This window comes from Chrysochloris asiatica, unplaced genomic scaffold (genome assembly GCF_000296735.1).
Source record: "Chrysochloris asiatica unplaced genomic scaffold, ChrAsi1.0 scaffold00131, whole genome shotgun sequence".
NCBI lineage: Eukaryota > Metazoa > Chordata > Mammalia > Afrosoricida > Chrysochloridae > Chrysochloris > Chrysochloris asiatica.
In genome coordinates, this window is record NW_006408649.1 from 464,103 (window position 1) to 486,113 (window position 22,011).

General features: G+C 37.5%; 1 protein-coding gene across 1 annotated transcript in view; it reads left to right on the forward strand.

The window, feature by feature from the left end:
* The window catches only part of NBAS (neuroblastoma amplified sequence), a gene marked incomplete at its 5' end in the record, with an annotated part of 556,069 nt that overhangs the window by 422,691 nt on the left and 111,367 nt on the right, over positions 1-22,011 (forward strand). The window contains one exon of the mRNA XM_006869470.1: positions 21,223-21,441. Coding sequence (XP_006869532.1) covers positions 21,223-21,441 — 219 coding nt within the window. The remainder of the gene's footprint in view (positions 1-21,222; positions 21,442-22,011) is intronic.

Genomic DNA, 22,011 nt, shown 5'->3' on the forward strand with positions numbered 1-22,011 from the left:
CACCTGACAACAACAACAACATGGTGAGAAGGACGGGATTGCCCTGAAATATTTTACTCTATCTGGGCTAAAACTCTAGAACAGCTCTGAGTGAATCCTGCTCAAGATGCGTGGTCAGTTTATAGTAGATGTGGTATTGAGTGGACCTAAGGGAGACAGTCACAATATCTAGTACATGTACCATAAGTAATTATTATGAGAATGAAATAAAATAGCATATATAAAGACCTTGGTTCAGGTAGGTACTTAGTATTGTATAGTTCCCCTTCTGCTGTTTTATTCTTATCTGTAAGAAATCTAACAGCAGTTTGGGTTGGATTTGAATGATTCTAAGTAGTTTTATGTGTTGGGCTGAAATATATGTTTTCATATTTGACATTTCATTTAGTACTTTCTTAGCTAAAGACAACTAAAAGAATTTTTTTTTTTGCTGTGTTTTTCATTTATAGTTTCTAATAACTATCAATTTCTAGACTTCTGAAAAAAAGCTTTTGAATTGAAACTTGCATCAGAATTTCAATATATTCATTCAGTCAGCAAGTATTTTTGAACACTTGTGTACTAAGATCTATACCTGGCAGGCCAGATAGTCATCATATATACTGAATTACACTGTGGTCACAAATGTTAGTTGTTTATCCTGTAGAAGTGATTTGTCACTCACATTAGATGTCCATTACAGGTAAGCTTTGCCTGAATCTGTGATGCCCTTATTCTGGGACTCATGGTAAAGAGGCTCCCTCTTTGATATACAAGTCTTGTGGAAGAGGGAAAATAGTCAAGGGGCAACCACACCATCAGTCTTACAGCCTGGGCTTTGAAAGATACATGTGACGTTTTATTGGTGAAAGTGAGTCACGTGGTCAGGCCTTGTATACTGTTTCCACAGGTAGGCTAGCAAATCCTTGGAAAAATGAAACAACTTGCCACAAAATGAACTCTTAACTGAGAGTGATATGTTTCTCTTCTCACAGAGTTTATGTTCTAGGATAAAATAAGCAAAGATGACAGTTTGTAGACAAAGAATTATATCTTTTGAGAAATGCCTGGAAGAAATTGAACAAATTGAATGAGGAATAAAAGAAGATACTAATTTAGATCCAATAGCCAGGAAAGGCATGTCTGAGTTGTATTTAAGATAAGGCTTAAAGGTTAAGGAATAGTCACTAAAATAGAAAAATTTAGATGTATCAAATGCCATATGCTAAGATCTGTAGGAAAAAAACAACATTTTGAGGAACTAAAAGGATCAATGTGTCTAGAACGTAGTAAATGAAAAAAATAATTGATTAAGATGTAGGTTAAAAAAAAGAAGCGTGTTATAGAAGACCTTCTAGATCAGTGATTTCTTCTGAAAAGCCCATTCTTTGTTTATCTTGGTTCCATTGCTCTTCTGTAATCTGTACAAAGGGCCCTTAAGTTGAGAAAGTATTTGGGATATACTTTAGACCACAATAATTGCTTTTGAATGCTTTCACCTATCATTTTCTCCTATTACATATAATAGGACAGGATGCTTTTTATCTGTGTTGTTCATTAGCACCTACTCTGCAAAAATTAGTATATGAAATTTAGTCCCTCTATGAAATCCTGGTAGTGTAGTGGTTACAAATCGAACTGCTAACCTCAATGTCAGCAGTTCGAAACTACCAGCTGTTCTGTGCAAGAAAAATGAGGTTTTCTGCTTCCGTAAAGATTTGCAGCCTCGGAAACCCTGTGCAGGGTCGCTAAGAGTTGGAACCGACTCCACGGTACTTAACAACAACAGTGGAGTCCTGGTATGTGCTGTGGGCTAATGAGTCAGACTGAAAAGTCATTTGAACTGCAAGGTCTGTGGTTCAAGCTCCTTGGAAACCCTATACAGAGTCACAATGGGTCAGAATCGACTCAACTGCACTTAACAACAACAACATACATTTCTAGCTATTAATGACATGGTTTTCATGTAAATTCAATGGATCTAAAATGATCTTAATAATAGCAATTTGTGTTCTGTAAGACTCTGGACTGCAAGGTCAGTTTGAACTACAAGGTTGGTGGCTCAAGCTTGTCAGCTGCTCCTCAGAAACCCTTTACAGGGTCTCTATGAGTCCGAACTGACTCACCAGCATTTAACAACAACAAAATCACATGCATGCATGCATGGCATAGAAGATTTTAAAATGGAAAGGGCATAGAAGATTTTAAAATGGAAAATGTGAGAAATTCTTAGAAATTTTGTTAAAACCTGTACACAACAACAGTGAATTCATAGTTTTTGTTACTGACAGTGCTAACATTTCATTCATTTTTAGCATTCTTTACATCCTTCTTCACTCAGATAAAGATGACCTTCAAGCTGCTGAAATCTTAGGAATGTATTAGCTTATGTCATTACTAAAACTGAGTAATAAAGCAGATAGGAGGAGCATTTACACTTTATTTATTTTTGTTTGTTTTTTGTTGTTTGTTTGTTTGTTTTCCTTAAATGTTTTATTGTGAATTATGTGATAGTTTACATGGGAGAACATTAGTTTTACTTTCATTCTGTCGTAATCTTCTCATTGCCGTGGTTACAATCCCCTCCATGCAGTCCTTCGCCTGTACCCCCCAGGTCTTCAGCACACAGTCGCTCTCCCTCTCTGGATCTAAAGTCTCCAGCTGCTCCATTGCTCCACGTCATCATCTCTGGCTCCATTTCAGGCATCACTGCTTCTCTGGGTAGGGTCCCGCTCTCTGCTCTTCTCCCTTGATGGTCCTCCTAGGGACCTCCCCTCCTAGACTGAAAAGTTAATCACTTCCCTCCTTGCTATAAAACATCTACCTTTACATTTCCAACCCTCACAATCAGTCCTGATAACAGTTATTCACTATTGTATCTCAAGAGACCAGTCTGCATTTCATTGCATCAGCCACGCCTAGTCAGATTGAATACTACTCACTGGAGATTCTACCTTCCTCCAGGCCCTCTGGATGTAGGTTCCCTCTTGAAAGCTTGTAAGCCAGTCCCTTCTTGCCTTTGTAGCCCCCCGACCCCCAGCATTTACACTTTTGTTGTTGTTGTTGTTATGTCCCGTGTAGTGGGTTCTGACTCAGAGCGACCCTGTTCAGGGTTTCCGAGGCTGTAAATCTTTACAGGAGCAGAAAGCCTCATCTTTCTCCTGCGGAACAGCTGGTAGTTTCGAACTGCTTTCCTTGTGGTTCGCAGTCCGATTCGTAACTACTATACTACCAGAGCTTTGCTGAATAATAATATACCTGTAGTTATTGGATAAGGTAGGAGGCAAAGATAAACTGACTTCCGTGCCCTGCATTATTCATATTTATTATGGAAGCGATTTATAATAAAGGAAATAGCAACATAATTATAATGTTGATGTTTTGGTAAACATAAACGAACACAGCAAAACATGCATTATTATTTCTGTGTTTGAATATCGAATTAGCTGTATTAAAATAGAATAGTTCACGTGATCATTTCCAGTTGCATGATATTTAATATGCTATTTTCTAATACTCTGTATTTATAATTTTTTAATTAGTGCTTGATATGGTATGGCACTGTAGGATAAGCACTGGACCGAAAGGTCTTTGAATCTCAAAGTTGGTGGTGTATACTCACCTGATGCTCCTCAGAAACCCTATACAGGTCACTATGAATTGTAGCCAACTCGACAGTACTTAACAACAACAATATACTATATTAAATACTGAGAATAAAAAATAAATTGAACAAGCTATGAATTCTATTTTGATAGCCTCAAAATATAATGACGAAAGTAGATATATAAATCAAACATGTTCATAGCATTTAGTGGCAGCACAAAAGTAGAGTGATAATCTATTAGTTAAACAAAGCGATTCATTTTTAAATGGCATGAATTAAATATAACAGATAATTTGATATCTTATTTATATTTCAGAGGCTTACCTGGTCCCTGCAAGATATATTTTCATGAGAGTAGATTTACAGATGTTTTATGACCTATGGGTTGTAAATGGATTAATAGATCCTGCTGTAAATTACATCATTGCATCAGCAGTTTGTTATTTTTCTAAGGAGAATAAATTAGATAATGGTTTAGAATAGAAGATATCAAAATGCACATCACGAAAAATAGTAAGAGTTGTGTTGTTTAATGAAACTATTGTTTGCTTCTAATGCATGCATGTCTGTGTGTGTGAGAGTGTGATAGAGAGTTTTGGTGTATATATATTTCTTAATCTGCTTCTTAGCCAAAACGATGTGAAAGCAATTAAGTCTGCTGATAGTCCCATGGCTACATATTTGTTGTTGTTGTTATATGCCGTGGAGTCAGAGTGACACTGTTCAGGGTTTCTGAGGCTGTAAAATCTTTACGGGAGCAGAAAGCCTCATCTTTCTCCCGCGGAACAGGTAGTAGTTTTGAACTGCTGACCTTGCGGTTCACAGCCCGAGTCATAACCACTATGCTACATACTTTGGGGAGGTACATACTCCATATTAGTCCTGCCGTAGTTTCCTAGTGCTGTTGTAACGTAAATGCCACAAATATATCACTTTGAAAACCAAATTTATTCGCTCACAGTTTGAGAGGCTAGTACTCTAAATTCAAGGTCTCAACTTTGTCAGTTTCTCCCTTTTCAGTGTTAAATATGTATTAAATGCCCTTGATTTGGAACATAAACTCAATAGTGACTCTACGTACAACAGAGCGAAACAATGCCTAGGACTATGCTGTCCTCATAGTTGTTATTTTTGAGTCCATTGCTGCAGCCATTGTGTCATTCCATCTTGTTGAGCATCTTCCTATTTTTTATTGACTCTTCACTTTACCAAGCATGATGCCCTTCTCCAGGGACACGTCCCACCTGATAACATGTCCAAAGTACACGAGAAGAAGTCTTGCTATATTTTTGTCTAAGGAACATTCTAACTACTTTCACTAAGCCACATTTACTTGTTCTTCTGGCAGTCTGTGGTACTTTCAGTATTCTTCGCCAGCAGTATAATTTGAATGTCTCATTTCTTTCCCAGTCTTTCTTACTCATTGTCCCGCTTTTACATGTATCTGAGGTAAATGAAAATACCATGATGTGAGGCACCTTAGTCTTCAAAGTAACATCTTTCCTTTTAACATTTTGAAGGCTACAGTAAATTTGTCCAGTTCAATTTATCCAGTGATTTCCTGACTGTTGCTTCTGCGGGTATTGATTGTGGATCCAAGTAAAATTAAATACTTGACAACATCCACCTTTTCTCCTTTTATTGCCCCAATTTTGAGGGTTTCTGTTTACGTCATGTTGTGGTATAATCCATATGGAAGATTGTAATCTTTGATCTCCATCAGTAAATGCTTTAAGTCTTCTTCACTTTCACTAAGCAAAGTTGTGTCATCTGCACTTCGCGGGTACCTACTGAGTTTTCCTCCAATCCTGATACCATGTTCTTCTTCATACAGTCCAGCTTCTCAGATTATTTGCTCAACATGCAGATGGAGTAAGTATGTTTAAAGGATACAACCCTGGTGCATACCTGTTCTGATTTTAAATCGTGCACTATCCCCTTTTTCTGTTAAAAATGATAGCCTTTGGTCGATGTGCAGTTTCTGCAAGAACCCAACTAAATGTTCTGGAAATCCCATTCTTAGCAATGTTATCCATAATTTGTTATGATCTGCAAAATTGAATGCCTTTGCATAGTCAATAAAGCATAGGTATAACCATCTTTTTGGCGTTCTCTGCTTTCATTCAAGATCTGCGTCATTATCAGCAATGCTATCCCTTGTTCCACATTCTCTTCTGAATTAGGCTTGAATTTCTGACTTGAATTTGGATGTACTGCTGCAAATCTTTTTTTTGTTTGTTTGTTTGTTTATTCAATAAAATTTTACTTTTGTGTGATAGTAATTATATCATTTACTATTTTCCACAATCTGTTGGACCACCTTTCTTTGGAATGGGCACGGATATCTGTATAGTTCTCTTCTAGTCCGTTGGCCAGGTAACTGTCTTCCAAATGGATAAATGAGTGAGCACCTCCATCACCCCATTCAGTTATGGAAACACTTCAGTTGCTAGCCCATCAATTCCTGGAGCCTGTTTTTCACCAGTGCCTACTGTAATGGCTGGAGCTCTGCATCAACTAGACTAGCCCAAGATTTCTAGAGGTTTAGCAGTTGAGATGTGCTTATTCCAATGGCGATAAAACATAATATTGGCATAGTTACCTCTGTGATGATTGATTGTAAGTAGCCAATTAATTGAAGGGATGCTTCCTTGGGGATATGTCTTACCTCCAATATAATGGACATGCAGGAGGGGCTCTTCTTCTTCCTCATTTCAACGGGGGATCTGTGACTCTGCAAATGCAATCCATTTGCTTGATATTGAATTTTTCTCTATGTTTGTGTGTGTGTGTGTATGGAGTCCTGGTGTGGCTCTGTGGATTAATGAATATAACTAGCCTCCTGAAATAGTTAAATCCTTGTCATTGTTGTTATTAAGTGCCTTCAAGTCAATTCTGACTCATAATGACTCTGTATAGGGTTTCCAAGGAGCAACTGGTGGGTTTGAACTGCCAACCTTGTGGTTAGCAGTCTAGTGCTTATCCTACAGTGCCACACCTAGAGAATTCCGTAGCTGTCTTTGAGATCTGTCTTTATCTGTGGGGCACAGTCCATAACAGTGTCTTAGTTCTTTTACATATATTTACAATCAGAACCTCCTCTTGTCTAGACTTTCAGTGACCTCTTTTTTGTCTCTCTACCTCCAGTTTCAGAAACCACCTCCACCATCTCCCGTATTTACCACCAGCTTAGCTATAACAGGGTGTTGGTATGGCTGCCTGGCAGGCATAGCACTATAGAATATGCACTGAACTGCTAACCATAAGATTCAAACCCACCAACAACTCCTTGGAAACCCTATACAGGGACCCTATGAGTCTGAACGACTCAAGGGCACTTAACAACAGATATTAGTTGAATCATTGTTGTTGTTGTTGTTAGGTGCCATCTGTAAGGACCAAACTGATTTTACCTGATTTTGCCTACCTAGAGACTGCTTGACTAAACTCTATAGTCAGGCTCAGGAAAGCATTTTAAATATACAAGGCCTCAGTTTTTAGTTCCCTCCAGAGACAAGGTCAATCTCCATTCTGTACATTAGCCTGAACACTTCGTCTAGCTCCAAGAAAATGATATATGTATAAATAGCCAGGCAGCTCAAGGCCAGAGGCCAGATGTTTTTCTTTACCCTAGCCTAAGAACAAAGACCACCAGTCCTGACCAATTAAACTGTAACATCTCAAAGTTTGCCAATTGTTAACCAATCCAAAGATTGTAAAGCTGAGAAACCTGAGCTGTTTGAAAATTCTATAAAAATCCTGCAGACAATGAATTCGGGGCTCTTTCCCTATTCGGAAGTGTCGGATAAGGTTAGAGACCTGGCTCGAGCTTGATTAAACAACCCTTATGTATTTGCATCGGTACACGGCTCCTGGGTGGTCTTTGGGGACCCTGAATTCTGGGCATAACACATCGAGTCGGTACTGACTCATAGCGACCTTATGCACAGTAGAATGAAACACTGCCCAATCCTGGACCAACCTCACTACCGTTGCCACGCTTGAGTCCATTGATGTTGCCACTTGGCCAGTCCATCTCGTTGGGGGTCTTCCTTTTTTTCTCTGACTCTCCACCTTACCAAACATGATATCCTTCTCCAGTGACTGGTCCCTCCTGACAATATGTCCAAAGTATGAGAGGTGAAGTTTGGCCATCCTGACCTCCAAGGAGCACTCTGGCTGCACTTCATCCAACACGGATCTATGGGTTCTTTTGGCAGCCCATGGGACTTTCAATATTCTCCTCCAACACCATAACTCAAAAGCATCAATTCTTCTGCAGTCTTTCTTATTCACTGCCCAGCTTTGGCGTGCATATGAGGTTATTGAAAATACCGTGGCTTGGGTCAGGTGCACCTTAGTCCTCAAGCTGACATATTTGCTCTTCAACACTTTAAAAAGTTCCTGTGCAGCAGATTTGCCTAATGCAATAAGTCATTTGATTTCTTGACTGCTGCTTCCATGAATGTTGATAGTTGATTCGAGAAGAATGAAATCCTTGACAACTTCAATCTTTTCTCCATTGATAAGAATGTTGTTAATGGTCCAGTGGTGAGGATTTTTGTTTTCTTTACATTGAGATGGAATCCATATGGAAGGCTGTGCTCTTTGATCTTTATCAGTAAATGTTGTAAATCCTCTTCACTTTCAGCAATCAAAGCTGTATCATCTGCATATGTAAGGTTGTATCATTTGCATATCATCTGCATATGTATCCTCTGCATCTATATTATCAGAGGAAGTTGTTAGAACAGAACCGGGGAACACTGGTTTAAAATTAAGAAAGGTATGCAACAGGGTTATGTTCTTTCACTATAAGTTGAGTCATTCAGAAGCTTAAAACCCCCAGAGTTTATGATTTTTATTGTTGTTAAGTGCCTTTGAGTCAGTTCTGACCATAGTGACTCTTTATAGGACTTGTGAGGAGTGACTAGTGAGCTTGAACCGCTGATCTTGTGTTTCAAACCAGCTCTGCAGTCCAGCACATTAACCCACAGTGCCACACTAGGAGCTTACAATAGTGAGTCACAAACTCCCATTGTCATTAAAATTAACCAGAAAAAATACAGCTTTCTTTCAACCATTGCCAAAGTTTTCCCTAACCGCACAGATGGAGTCAATAGTTCTAAAAAGAGTCTTGGAATTTGCATTACTAGCACTAAGTTGATTTTGATGAATAGGGCCTTAAAAGCACCCTTACAGAAAATAGTGTTCTAAAGAAGTAGACTTTTTGACTCATTTACCTAAAAGCATTTAAAATAATGACTGTTCTCTCACATATTTGATATCTAAAATTTTATTATAATTTCAAATGCTTAACAAAGATGCTCATAATTTCCAACATATTTTAAATATTAATGCTTAAAATAAAACTACTGTGTAGCTACATCTGTATCTAGTTAATCTACATAACAATGTTTGATGTCTACAATTATCCATTCAAAAAATACAAGAACAGATGCATCTTTGTTGTGGCTGTTAATTGCCATGGCATCAGTTCTGACCCATAGTAACCCTGTATAGGGTTTCCGAGGAGCCAAAGATGAGCTTGAACTGCTGACCTTGCAGTTCAAATGGACTTTGCAGTCCAGCACATTAACCCACAACACCACACCAGTACATCCTTAGTAGTCAGGAAATTACATGTTTTCCTTTCCTGAAACTCTTTTCATTGTTTCTGTCATAGAGTTTTATCATAATGCAATGCTCTTATGCTAAAAAGTCTTATGTCTCTCTATCAAAATAAATATAAAAATAGAAATTATTTTAAAACATTATTACCTTAGGCTTGAAGATTTAAATATGTCATTCTGAATTATTTTACTTATCTCAGTATACATTTGATCATAACAAAATTGATGTGTTAAAATTTTGATAAATATTAATTATGAAAAACAAGTATATTTGAAATGTGCATCTTAATGAGGTGGGTAGGACTTTAAATATTGTTTATAATTAGTTTATGTGCCCATGGATGACTATTATTTCTAAATTGAGATTCATTTCAGCATAAATTCGGTTTATAGTTTATATTTTTATAGATATAAATACTTAAGACTTTATTCAAATAAATAAATTGTTGGGGAAGAAATTTTATCACAACACTTGATTCTTTGAATGCCCTTCAAGAGATACGCCAAAAATCACACAGTGATCTACTACTGAAAATAAACTTAATGATTTATCAGATTACAACTCAATTAAATCCTTCATATATGTTGTTGAAAGCAAAGAATTAGTAGAAACCTTTTGACATGAGACAAGTTACCTGTTATCTAGTCAGTAGAATCTTTTTACAAACCAATTTTTGAATTATCCCTTTGAATTATCCCTGGAGCATTTTAGACTTCAGGATAGTGTTTCTGAGTCAGATTCAGAAATAATGTGAGGCCTGCTTTTCTTATATAAGTAGGGGAAGGGCTGTTGAGAAAGGGAGTTGAAAAGAAAACAGATTTGACACTTTGATCTCTGAAATAACAGGAAGATAAGTTTTTGGAAAGAGTATTTGTTGTTGTTAGGTGCTGTGGTGTTGGTTCTGACTCATAGCAACCCTATGAACAATAGAATAAAATGCTGCCTGGTGCCTTTGCTATCCTCACAATTGTTAAGCTAGAGCCCATTGATGTCAGTCCATCTCATTGGGGATCTTCATCTTTTTCACTGACTCTTGCTCTTTAACAAGTATGATGTCTTTCTCCAGGGACTGGTCCCCCCGGTAACATATCTGAAATATGAGAGATGAAGTCTTCCCATCCTGGCTTCTAAGGAACATGCTGGCTGCACTTCTTCCAAGACAGATTTGTTTGTTTTTCTGGTAGTCCATGGTACTTTCAATATTCTACTCCAGCACTACAATTCAAATGCATTGATTCTTGTCTTCCTTATTCTTTCTCCTTTCACATGCATATGAGGCGATTGAGAATACCATGCCATGGGTCAGGTGCACCTTAGTCCTCAGACTTATCTCTATGCTCTTTAACACTTTAAGGAGGTGTTTGCAGCAGTTTCTCTAATACATAATTTTATTTCTTGGCTGCTGCTTCCGTGCATGTTGATTGTGAGTCTAAGCAAAATAAAGTCTTTTGACAACTTCAATCTTTTCTCCACTTATTTTGTTATTTTTTTGGTCCAGTTGTGAGGATTTTTGTATTCTTTACATTGAGCTGCAATCCATACTGAAGGCTGTAGTCTTTGATCTTCACTAGTATTTTAGGTCCTCTTCATTTTCAGCAAACAAGCTTGTATTATCTGCATATTGCAGGTTTTTAATGAGTCTTCCTCTAATCCTGATGCCATGTTCTTCTTCATATAAGCCAGCTTCTCAGATTGTTTACTCAGCATGTAGATTGAATAAGGACGGTGAAAGGATACAACCCTGACACACACCTTTCCCGGTTTTAAACCATTCAAGATCAGTTCTGTTAGAATGAATGCCTCTTGGTCTCATGAACACAATTAAGTGTTGTGGTATACCCATTCTTCTCAGTGCTATCCATAGTTTGTTATGGTGCACAGTCGAAAGCTTTAGCATAGTCAATAAAGTATGTTTATTTAGAGATTATGAAGAGTATTTAGAGAAGGTAAAATTTTAGAAACTGTTTTCTTTAAAAGTATCTGTGCCTGTGTACACTTCAGAAAGACTTTTTATTCTGGAGTTTGACATATCACAGTTTAAAGTCCTCTATCCTGAAGGAGAATGTGTACATTTTTCAACCTGGTACACATGGTGGTCCCAGCCTATAGGAAAGTTTTCTTTAGGATAATCCTATGCTTGAACATATATTTGCCTTCCATTTATATCACCACAAGCTTTTCTTTACTCTTAGAGCAATAATTTTCCAGGTTTGGCATGGGAGTGAAAGCAGGGTAGAAAGAATGTGTAGTTTTTCTGGCACTGGGATTGAGGAGTAGCTATTGTTATTGTTGGGTGCATTCAAGTCCGTTCCTACTCATAGTGACCCTATGCATAACAGAATGACCCTGTGCACAACAGATGCACCATCTTCAAAATTGTTCTGATATTTGAGCCAATTAGCTTTAGCTACTGGGTCAATCCATCCCATTTTGGGGTCTTCCTGTTTGTTGTTAGTCCTGCCCTTGACCAAGTATGATGTGCTTTTCAGGGACTTGTCCCTCCTGATAACATATACAAAGTATGAGAGACAAAGTCTTGTAATCCTGGCTACTGACGAACATTTTTTCTGTACTCCTTCCAACACAGATTTGGTTGTTCTTCTGGCAGTCTTTTCAATATTCTTTTCAACACTGTAGTTCCAATGTGTAAATTCTTCTATGGTCTTCCTTACTCCTTGTCCAGCTTTCACATGCACATGAGGCAATTGAAAATACCATGGCTTGGGTCAGGTGCACCTTAGGAGTAGCTATGTTGCTGTGCTAAGCACCATCAAGTCTGTTCCAATTCATCGTGACCTTGTATAGAGTTTTAGAGGAGCGGCTGGTGAGTTTGAACCACCAACCTTGCAGTTACCAGTCCAGTGCTTATAGCACCACAGGGAATCAAGTTCTTGGGAAATTTTTATGTTTTTCAAAATAGTATTCTCCCTCCTTTCTCAAATATATTGCTAGCTGATGCTCTGCATGCATTCTGCTCACCCCCATGAGACTCCTTGAAGTTGGGAGCCAGTGTTTGGAATTGGAGTGTATTCTATCCCTTCGGTGTGTTAGATAGAGCACGATAGAAGGCTGAGAGCTGTAGGCAAAGAACCTTCTATTTTATAAAAGCCATTGTTTAATTCTTCTTGCTGCTTTCTCTAAAACTCCTGTTCCTGCAGGACAAGTCTTGGTTCATTTGTCAAGAACCTTGTACAGACCTCTTTGTTCCTCAAGATAGTAGTTTTCTCTCATGGAGTCTGGTGTTGTGCTGTAAGAAAAGCACTGGATTGCTCATCACAAAGTTGACATTCAAACCCAGCAACTGTTCCTCAGGAACTCAATGTTGGGTGGTCACTATGAGTTGGAACTCACAACAATTTTATTTCACTATGCCCCACTTACTTAGTCCATATTTCTATCACATTTTATAAATATGTATTTCTGTGCTTAGAATACATATTCTTCAAATAGAGAAGTTTTGTCATGATTTACTGTTGTGTCCCCTGGGTCAATAGACAGGCCTAGCACACACATGAGAAGTGTTGAAGTATTTAAGCGTAAAAAGGAAGGGATAGATATGGAAAGAAAGTAGGGTGAGTTTTCAAATGGGAACCTTAAAAAAGAATTCAGCCTGGTGTGGCACTGTTAGATAAATACTGAACCTCCAGGTTGGCAGTTCAAACCCACCAGCCACTCCTCAGAAACCCTATACGTGGTTGTTATGATTTAAAACAACTCAACTCAGAAACAACAACATTCTGTATTATTTAAACATTTTTTTCTATCTCGCAAACTAGTTACGATGTTAAAATTTTACAGATAAAATGATTTTTCCCTTGCCTTTAGCCTTATTTTATTTATTCATTATTAGCAATGTAAATATGAGAGAGCTTCAGAAAGTTTGTGGAGAAATGGAATTAGAAGATACGGAATTTTTCCATGAACTTTTTGAAGCCCACTCCTAGAATGTAAAGTCTGGTTTTTACTCCTTTGGTCTATAAGTAGTCATTGAGTTTTCTTCAGTCACCTGCCATGTGCTAAGTACTTGCCTTATCTTCAAAGTTATGCTAAGCTCATTTTTAAAAAGAGGGAAAAAGCAAGATTTATCAGTCTTCAAGTAAACTATAAATGGTGAAAGTTCTCAGTGAATGTTGAATGAAGCCATTACCTGAAAACTATAGTACTGATTTGTCACTTTTCTGCCTAAAAACTTTTCATGCTTTCCCAGAGCCTGCATGATAAAATGATAAAGAACAGTCTCATCCACCTGGCATGCAGGTCTCTTTAGGAAGCAGCCACTGAATAATTCTTCATCTTTGACAGACCTTTACTCACACTTTGCATTCCAGCTAAATGGATTTACTGCCAGACTCTTCTGATTTCTCCTCTGTAATGGTGACTTCTTCGAATTATTCTTTCCTGTCTTTATTCCTTCTCACTCTTCAGGACTGTCATTGGCAATATCCTCCTTCAACAAACCTTTCCTAACCTTCCCTGCCTTTCATTTCCAGTCTGGGCAAAGTGTTCCTTCTAAGGTCTTCCATAACATAGTGTATTTACCTTCCCATAGCTTTAAAATGATCATACTTCTTTCCAATTCCTTTTAGTTCTCTATGTTTTTAACTAGACTTTAGCATACCCCTGAGATTTATTTTTTTGTGTTACTTGCACCCAGCCCCAAGCCAGGTATACTGTGTGCCCTCAGTTGAATGAATGAGTAATGTCAGAGTCACTGGTAGTTTAATGTTACTTTGCTTCTTCCTGCGTAACTTCCTATCACTGTGGATTAGCCTTGTCCTGATGGCAGTTTTTTTGTTTTGTTTTATTGGTTTTGTATGTTTGTTTTAAGTCTTTTAAAATGCCCTTTTATAATTTTAATCTCCTAAAATTATAAAAAGATATTTTACGTGTGATCCAGGATACAAAAGTCATGAGAGGGTCATTAAACTTAATTAACAACAGGAATCCAAGGCTTTATTTGCCACTGGGTAATGACCAGTTTTTCCTATTTTTTCCATAGTATGTTTGGGAATGACTTTTTTTTAAGGAAAGTATGCTACAGTAATATGAAGCTTATTGGAGTGTTCTAAACTGTAGGATTTAGGGACATGTTGAAAATATGTAATTTCATTGCACTTTTTTAGGTGTTTTTTTTAAAAAAATTCTTATAGAGTGATCAGAGTTCTTCAATAATTTAGCAGTTATTTACTCTTTGTCAACAATTCTAAACACTTATTAAATGCTAGGAATTCAGAGATTTTTTAAAAAGCCATTTCTGTCCTAAAGGATCTCATTGTGTCATCAGGGAAAAATGTAATCAGGAAAACATATCCGTAATCATCCCATTTTAATGCACTGTGATATAGTCTTTAATCTAGATAGTCAGAGTACTTTAGAAACACATAGGAGCAGATCGTAACCTGTGTAGGAAATGGTATAACAGAAGACTTGCCAAAGAGTGAACTCCTGAATTGATTCTGGATAGACAGAGGCTTGAGAAAGAATAATATATTTTATACACTAAGATAACTATAGTTTATATTTTTATTTGAAATAAGATTCTCTTATATTGTGTTTTTAAATGGAAACCAAATTGTATAATATTATGTTCTTGGTTTCAGTATACATATTGCCTCCAGTGGTTTCCAATCTCTATTATATTTTAGATTCCTTAGCTAGCATGGCATTTTGCATTATTCTCAGTCCATCTTTCCAACTCTCTCTCTCTCTTTTTTTTTTCAAACTTTTTATTGTAAATTGAGTGAAGGTTTACAGACAAGGTCATCAGTTTGACATTTAACAAATCAGATCCCATCCTTGCAACAAGTTATTCTAGTTCTTCCCTGTGATCCCTATTTCCATTCCACCTTCCTTCTCATCCCTCATCGTATCTGTCCTTCGCAAAGTGTTGCTCTTTTAAAACTTTTGAGTAATTGACCATTCCATGGTGAGCATACCTTACTCGTGTTGTTGTCCCCTCTATATAACTATCTATCTACTGTTTGGCTGAAAATTGAGCCATGTGAGTGAGTTCCTTTCCAGACATGAAGCATGACCGAGGGCTTAGTCTGGAGTTCCTCAGTCTTTTTCTGACCAATAAGCATAGTCTTATTTTAAGAATAATTTTGAGTTTCATGTCACATTTTTCTACTCTGTCTTGGACCTTCTAATGGGATCCCTTTCAGAGCAGTTGGTAGTTACCATCTAATTCTTTTGTGCTCAGAGTCATAGAAACTGATATTCACATGTTCCATTAACCTATGTGTGTCATGGATTGTAAACATCTTCAGTTCTCATCACTCTTCTTTCTTCTTCACATGGAAAGGCCAATAGTTGTATCTTATATGGCTGTTCTGAGCTTTTAAGATCCCAGAACACTACTCACCAAGGTAGGATGTAGAACGTTGTCTTTGTGAACTTTGTTATGCCAAATGACCACAGTGTCCCCTTATCAGAAGGAACCCTGAAATGGGGTATTTGGGTGCCCGATCCCCACAGAACCCTGTGTCAGCTGACAGCACCCGTACAGCCCTTAGGATTCCTCAGTGTCCCCTTATGGGTGCACACAGGGGAGGGGAGGTCAGGCTACCTGGGTGACATAGAGTGAGTGGCCAGTGCTAGCTGCAGTTTAAGGCCAAGGACAGAGGCCAGGTCTGCTGTGATGTCCCTGGAGGAAGCTTTGGGTTGATTCTCATGGGAACATGGGATGGACAGGGGCAGGGACTCCCAAGGAGAGCAGGGGATGGCCAGGATGACCAGGGAACCCAGTAGACAATGCACATCTCCCTCTGGTTCTTTGGCCCTTCTACCCACTGACAGCCTTCAGCCTCCAACAAAGCTACCTAAGGTATTTTGGGGTCATTGCAGGGATGAGCCAGGGCTGTCCATCCTGAAAATACCATGAGGGCAAGAGATGACAAAGTAGGGGACACTACTTGGGCCAACCTGGCTCTGGAAGATTGGGTGACCCTCTGCTCTAAGTGTCAGTTGGGGCTGAAGCCTCTTGAGATAATGTAGGGGAGGGGGCAACAATGGCAGGTCACCTCAGCAGGGACTCAGTGATGTTCACAGTACAGTTGAAAGGGTGAAGTGATATGTTCATTCTCCATTTTCATGTAACTCTGATTTACAAATAACGACATGGTCTTTAGAACTAACCATAGTTTTAAGTAAGTAAATAGTGGTTATACTCATTATGAGAAGTAATCATGTTTTGGGACAGGGTAGTGGCAATGAAGCTGATGGGCAGTCTTTAGATTCTGGATATATTTTGAAGTTAAATCCAATAAGATTTGCTGATGGGTTGGCTGTAAAGGGAGTTATAGATGATTCCTAAATGTTTGCCCCTTGCCACCATCTCATCTCCCACCCTAAAAGTGATCTTTTTGTGAGCCCAGTTCATGTTTTTATCTCATTTTCCCATAGGGCCTAAAGCAGAATAGATGATTAATACATAACTCATTGAATGGTGGAGTAATTTAGCCACTTTTAATTTTACAAAATCCACATTTTTTTTCTCAGAGGAAATTACGAGTTGTTGTCAGGAAATATTTTACAAAACAGCACTGATTGGTTATTATAGTAATGAAGTATGTGAATGGCATATTAATGCTGTAAGCTTCATTAAAAAAAATGTTAAGAGTAAAGGTATAGTTTGGCTAGTAGAGATGATAAATTGCTGTGTTTTCCCCCTCTGATAAATTGCTTTAATATTTTTTTCTTTTACTCTGTTCCTTCCAGCATATAGAATAGTTAAAAGAAAAATGCTCATCAACTAGATGTTAATTCAGTATTGAAATTATATTTCTTAATCACACCCTTTTATAAAGTCAAATGGTAAAAAGGCTGAGTTAAGTAAAGTGCTCAGCCAAATAAAGCCCTTACATCTTTCACTGTGATGTCATTCTTCTTTTTAGAGTTCCCTGTATTGCAGGAAAATTAACTTAAGTTGAAATTGTTTACGATCGATATTCTAAATAAGTGACAGGTTATGTTTAATTATTTTTAAGTGTGGACCAAAGATAGTTTAAAGAAGGAAAAAGTATTATGGCTCTGAAATGATGAAATCAAACAAGTTACGCTTCCCAAAACATCACTCTCCTCTTATAACCAACAATACGTTTTATTAACATATAAGGATCTGTATTATGTCTAGATTTACTAGTGTTTAGGGAACAGAGGCTATAAATTTATCTGAAGAGTTGGATTATGCTTCCATTTAAGCTGCATGTTGAAACATGACTAAGAATGTGCCTTATGAAGAAGAGGGAAAAGAAGATTTCATTGAGACAGAACAAAACATGTAATGACTGCAGAGAATGATGAAAAGTTGTGTGTGCCTGATACTTGGGGTGGGTTACAATTATATTATGAAACTACAGGGTTAGTGTGGGATCAGCTTGTGAAAGACCCTGTCCATCCTAAGGAATTTAGCTAAGTTTATAAAGGTTTTTCTAAAAGGGATACATGACAAATTTATTAGAAAGATACAAATAACAGATTAGAAGATGAACTTGGTCGTAGTCTGTCAAATGAACTAGAACTCAGTTTCCATTTATTGAGCATTTACTATAGGCAAGGCTGGGGTAACTGAAGAAAAAATTCAAGCCTCGACTTTTGTTACTAAAAGATTCTCTGGGCAAATTATTGAATGATACAGAAAGCATCAAAAGAAGATGGAAGGAATACACAAAGTCACTGTACCAAAAGGAAATGACTGATGTTCAACTGCTTCAAGAGGTAGCATAAGATCAAGAGCCGATGATACAGAAGGAAGATATCTAAGGTGCATTGAAGGAATTGGCAAAGAACAAGGCACCAGGAATTGATGGAGTAAAAACTGAAATCTTTCAAGAAAGTGAGGCGGCAGTCCAGCGCATTAGCCAATTTGGATGCCTTTAATTTCCCTATCTTGCCTTATAACTCTGACTAAGACTTTCAACACAATATTGAGTAGAAGTGGTGATAAAAGGACATCTGTGTCTGGTATCTGTTCGCAGGGGGAAGACTTTCAGTTTCTCTCCTTTGAGAATGATATTGACTGCTAGTTTTGTATATATATTCTTAATTATGCTGAGGAATTTCCCTTTAATTCCTACTTTATTATTTATTTTTATCATGAATGGATGTTAGATTTTGTAAAATGCCTTTTTGGCATCAATTGATATGATCATGTGGTTCTTTTCCTTTTTTAAATTTCATTTTATTTATTTGGTGGATTACATTGATTGTTTTTCTAATGTTGAACCATCCTTGCATCCCTGGTATAAATCCCACTTGGTCATCATGTATTACTTTTTGATGTGGTGCTGCACTCTGTTGGCTAGGATTGTGTTGAGAGTTTTTGCATCTATTATGTTCATGACGGAGCCAGCCTGTCTGTTAACAACCAGGTACATTAGACATGGCACCAGCGGTGCTTCTTGCTCAGTCATATTTTGAGTGACTTCTCCAATGAGAGGTATCCTTCAGCACTACCTCAGACAGTGTCCTGTTGTGAGCCATAAGGTGTTCATTGGCAGAGTTTGGACATTTCTGCCTGGTTTTTCTTAGTCTGGAAGCTCTGCTGAAACCTCTCCATCATGGTACCCTTGTGAGTGTTTGAAATTCCAGTGGCAAAGCTTTCCGCATCATAGAAGATGTAAGCCCCGAAAGTACCACAAACTGACAGATGTGTATGGAACACACTTCTAGGACCTTGTAATTCTAAATTTCAGTTTATTTGGGGCAGCAGACAATGACAATATTTACCAATCAGTAGCTGTTGTTGTTGTTGTTGTTAAGTGCTTTCAAGTCAGTTCTGACCCGTAGCAATGTTGTACAAGGTTTCCTAGAAGTAGCTGCTGAACTTGAACCACCAACCTTACAGTTCATAATGACTTTGGAGTCTAGTACATTAACCTACAGTGCCATACCAGGACTCAGTAGTAGCTTCTGATTTTTTAAAAAAAATTTTACACACATATTCCATGGAAGCTTAAAGGCAACAAAATATGAAGAAGAAGTAAGGTCTAGAGACATTGTTTAAAGGTGCATTTGCATTGTAAACAGTTAGCTACAATTCAAAGAAAATAGTTTTTTTATTTTAAAGATACCTTTTTATCAACATGTGGGATTAAGAAAATTTTAGATATCTACATTAAAAGTATTAATTGTACTTAGATGGAGTCCTATTGTGGCGCCAAAGGTTAATGTGCTAGGTTTCAAGGTCAGTTTGACCATCAAGGTCAGAGGTTTCAAGCTCACCAGCCACTCATCAGAAACCCTATTCAGGGTCACTATGAGTCGGAACCAACTCAACAGCACTTAATAACAGCAACAATAAAAGTGAAAAAATAGAAAATGGAAATTTACTCTTCCTTAGTTTTAGAATAGCCAGAGAGATACGGTGACTAATTTTGAGAAATAATAGAAGCTAAGATTTTATCCTAAGAATTTTAATGTCTTTATTTCAATTTTAATGTAAAAAATCACCATTTGGGACATAGTGAGCATGTACTTGAGTAGTTGGCAGGAGGCTAAAACTCAGGATCCAAAGCAGCACAAATAAGCAGATGTAAAAAGAGTACAGAGTTGCTCCAAGGGATGCGGCATTCCAATCAAAATAAGTACCGACTATTTTGTGTTCTTCAGAGTAAGGTTAGTAATGTAAATATTAGAAAGCTAGAATCCCCGCATGGCTACCACAGTGCCTGTCAAGAGTCAGGGTTAAATAATTGAATGAATGAACGCAACATTAGAAAGTAGAAAATAAATTTCTTGTAAGCCAAACACTAATTTTTTTTATAGATTTGTGTGTGTGTGTTAAGTCTTTAGCTGTTATTGTTAAGTACCATGACCCTGTACAGGGTATCCGAGGCTGTAAATCTTTACGGGAGCAGAAAGCCTCATCTTTCTCCCGCAGAATGGCTGGTAGTTTCAAACTGCTGACCTTGAGGTTAGAAGCCCGATTCGTAACCGCTACACTACCAGAGCTTTAGTTAGTATAGATTAAATTTTAATGAGAACATGGTATGTATGTTGTTGTTATGTGCTGTCAAGTTGGTTCAGAGTCATAGCAACCTTGTATAGGGTTTCCGAGGAGCAGCTGGTGAGTTTGAACTGCTGACCTTGTGTTTTGCATTCCAGTGCTGTTCCTGCAGCACCACACCACTGGTCCAAGCATGGTAAAGACAGTTTTATATGATAAGTATGTTCTAAATTGCTGTGCTGTTCTTATAACGTCTCATATAATTTACTGTAAGGGAGTTACCATTTCTCTCATTATCAGGCAGTTATACTGGTTTTGAAGTTTTTACCTTTATAGCTGTATTCCAGTTAAAATCTTTATGCCTGTAATTCTTTTCTTCTTTTGTATTTTTTCTTGTAATAAATTATCAGAAATGTGAACTATTATTTTAGAAATGACTTTTTTTCCCACTGTAATCAATAGTATATGTGGGTACTAGTTTCATCACAACATGATTTTTAAATACATTTTTACTAATTTAATAATGAAAATCATACCTCACTATTGATTGTTTTCTTAATGGAAATAAAACTAATGTAACAAAAGTCTTATTTATTAGTTTGTATATATATGTTGAATTTTTACTTGTTATCTATGTTTTTGTTGTTATGTGCCACTGAGTCAGTTCCTACTAACAGTGACTCTGTATAGGGATTTCAAAAAAATAGCTAATAGGTTTGAACAGCTAGCCTTTTGGATAGTAGTTCAGTGCTTACCCAACAGTGCCACACCAGGACTCCTGTGGTGGTGGTGGTGGTGGTTGTGTGCCATGGAGTCGGTTCCCACTCATAGCAACTCTGCATAGTGTTTCCGAGGCTGTAAATCTTTACGGGACCAGAAAGCCTCATCTTTCTCCCATGACTCTGCTGATAGTTTCGACCTGCTGACTGTGAGGTTAAGAGCCCGACTCGTAACCACTACACTACCAGAGCTCATTAGGATTCCTACACGTATACAGTTATGTAAGGGTGGTCTGCCTCACTGCTAATAACGTTTTCTTTTTTTCTTTTTAAAGCTATCTGTGGAAGCACGTAAAGAGATGACTACAAAAGCTATTAAGACAGTCAAACATTTTATTGAGAAGCCAAGGAAAAGAAATTTAGAAGAAGACAGTCAAGAAACTAATGGTTCCAAATTTACCTATGCAGATGCTTTGAATCATTTGGAAAAATCACTTGCCCACCTGGAAACTCTCAACCATAGCTTCATTGTTTCTCTGAAGAATAGTGATCAGGTATTAGAAGGAAAATTTATATATATTCACTCACTCAGTATCAGATAGTGTATGCTGTCATTTACTCTTTAAAGCTATAGCCCAATAGTGTTGAATCTTGTAGAACTCCTTCACAAAGGTTCTTACAGGTTTATCCTTTAACCTCTTCATTATCACTGGATTGTCTCCACAAGTTTTATTTCCTTATAAAAGGATTTGAAGTCTCTCAGCACAATTGAGAACTGGGGAGGAGTGAGGTGGCAGGGTAAGAAAAGTTGATGAGGGGAGATGGATGTCTGGAGGTGAACTTTGGATAGATACCTCCATGGTAGTCCCTGATGCTGAAAAATAATAAAGGCAATAGCTTTAAAGCTCTACTTCTTGTTCATTGGTGTTTTGCACTACAATTGAATGGCAAGTTATTTTTCCCTAAATTTCAGAAAAATTCAGGAATAGCCTCCATTCTTTGCTTCAGTGTTTTTAAAAAATATATGGTCTCTTTATCCTGTTTTTATATTGCAAGTTTTAAATATAGCTTTATTATTTATATGAGGTTTTTGGTTAATAAAATTGTTTCTCATGCGTATTTTG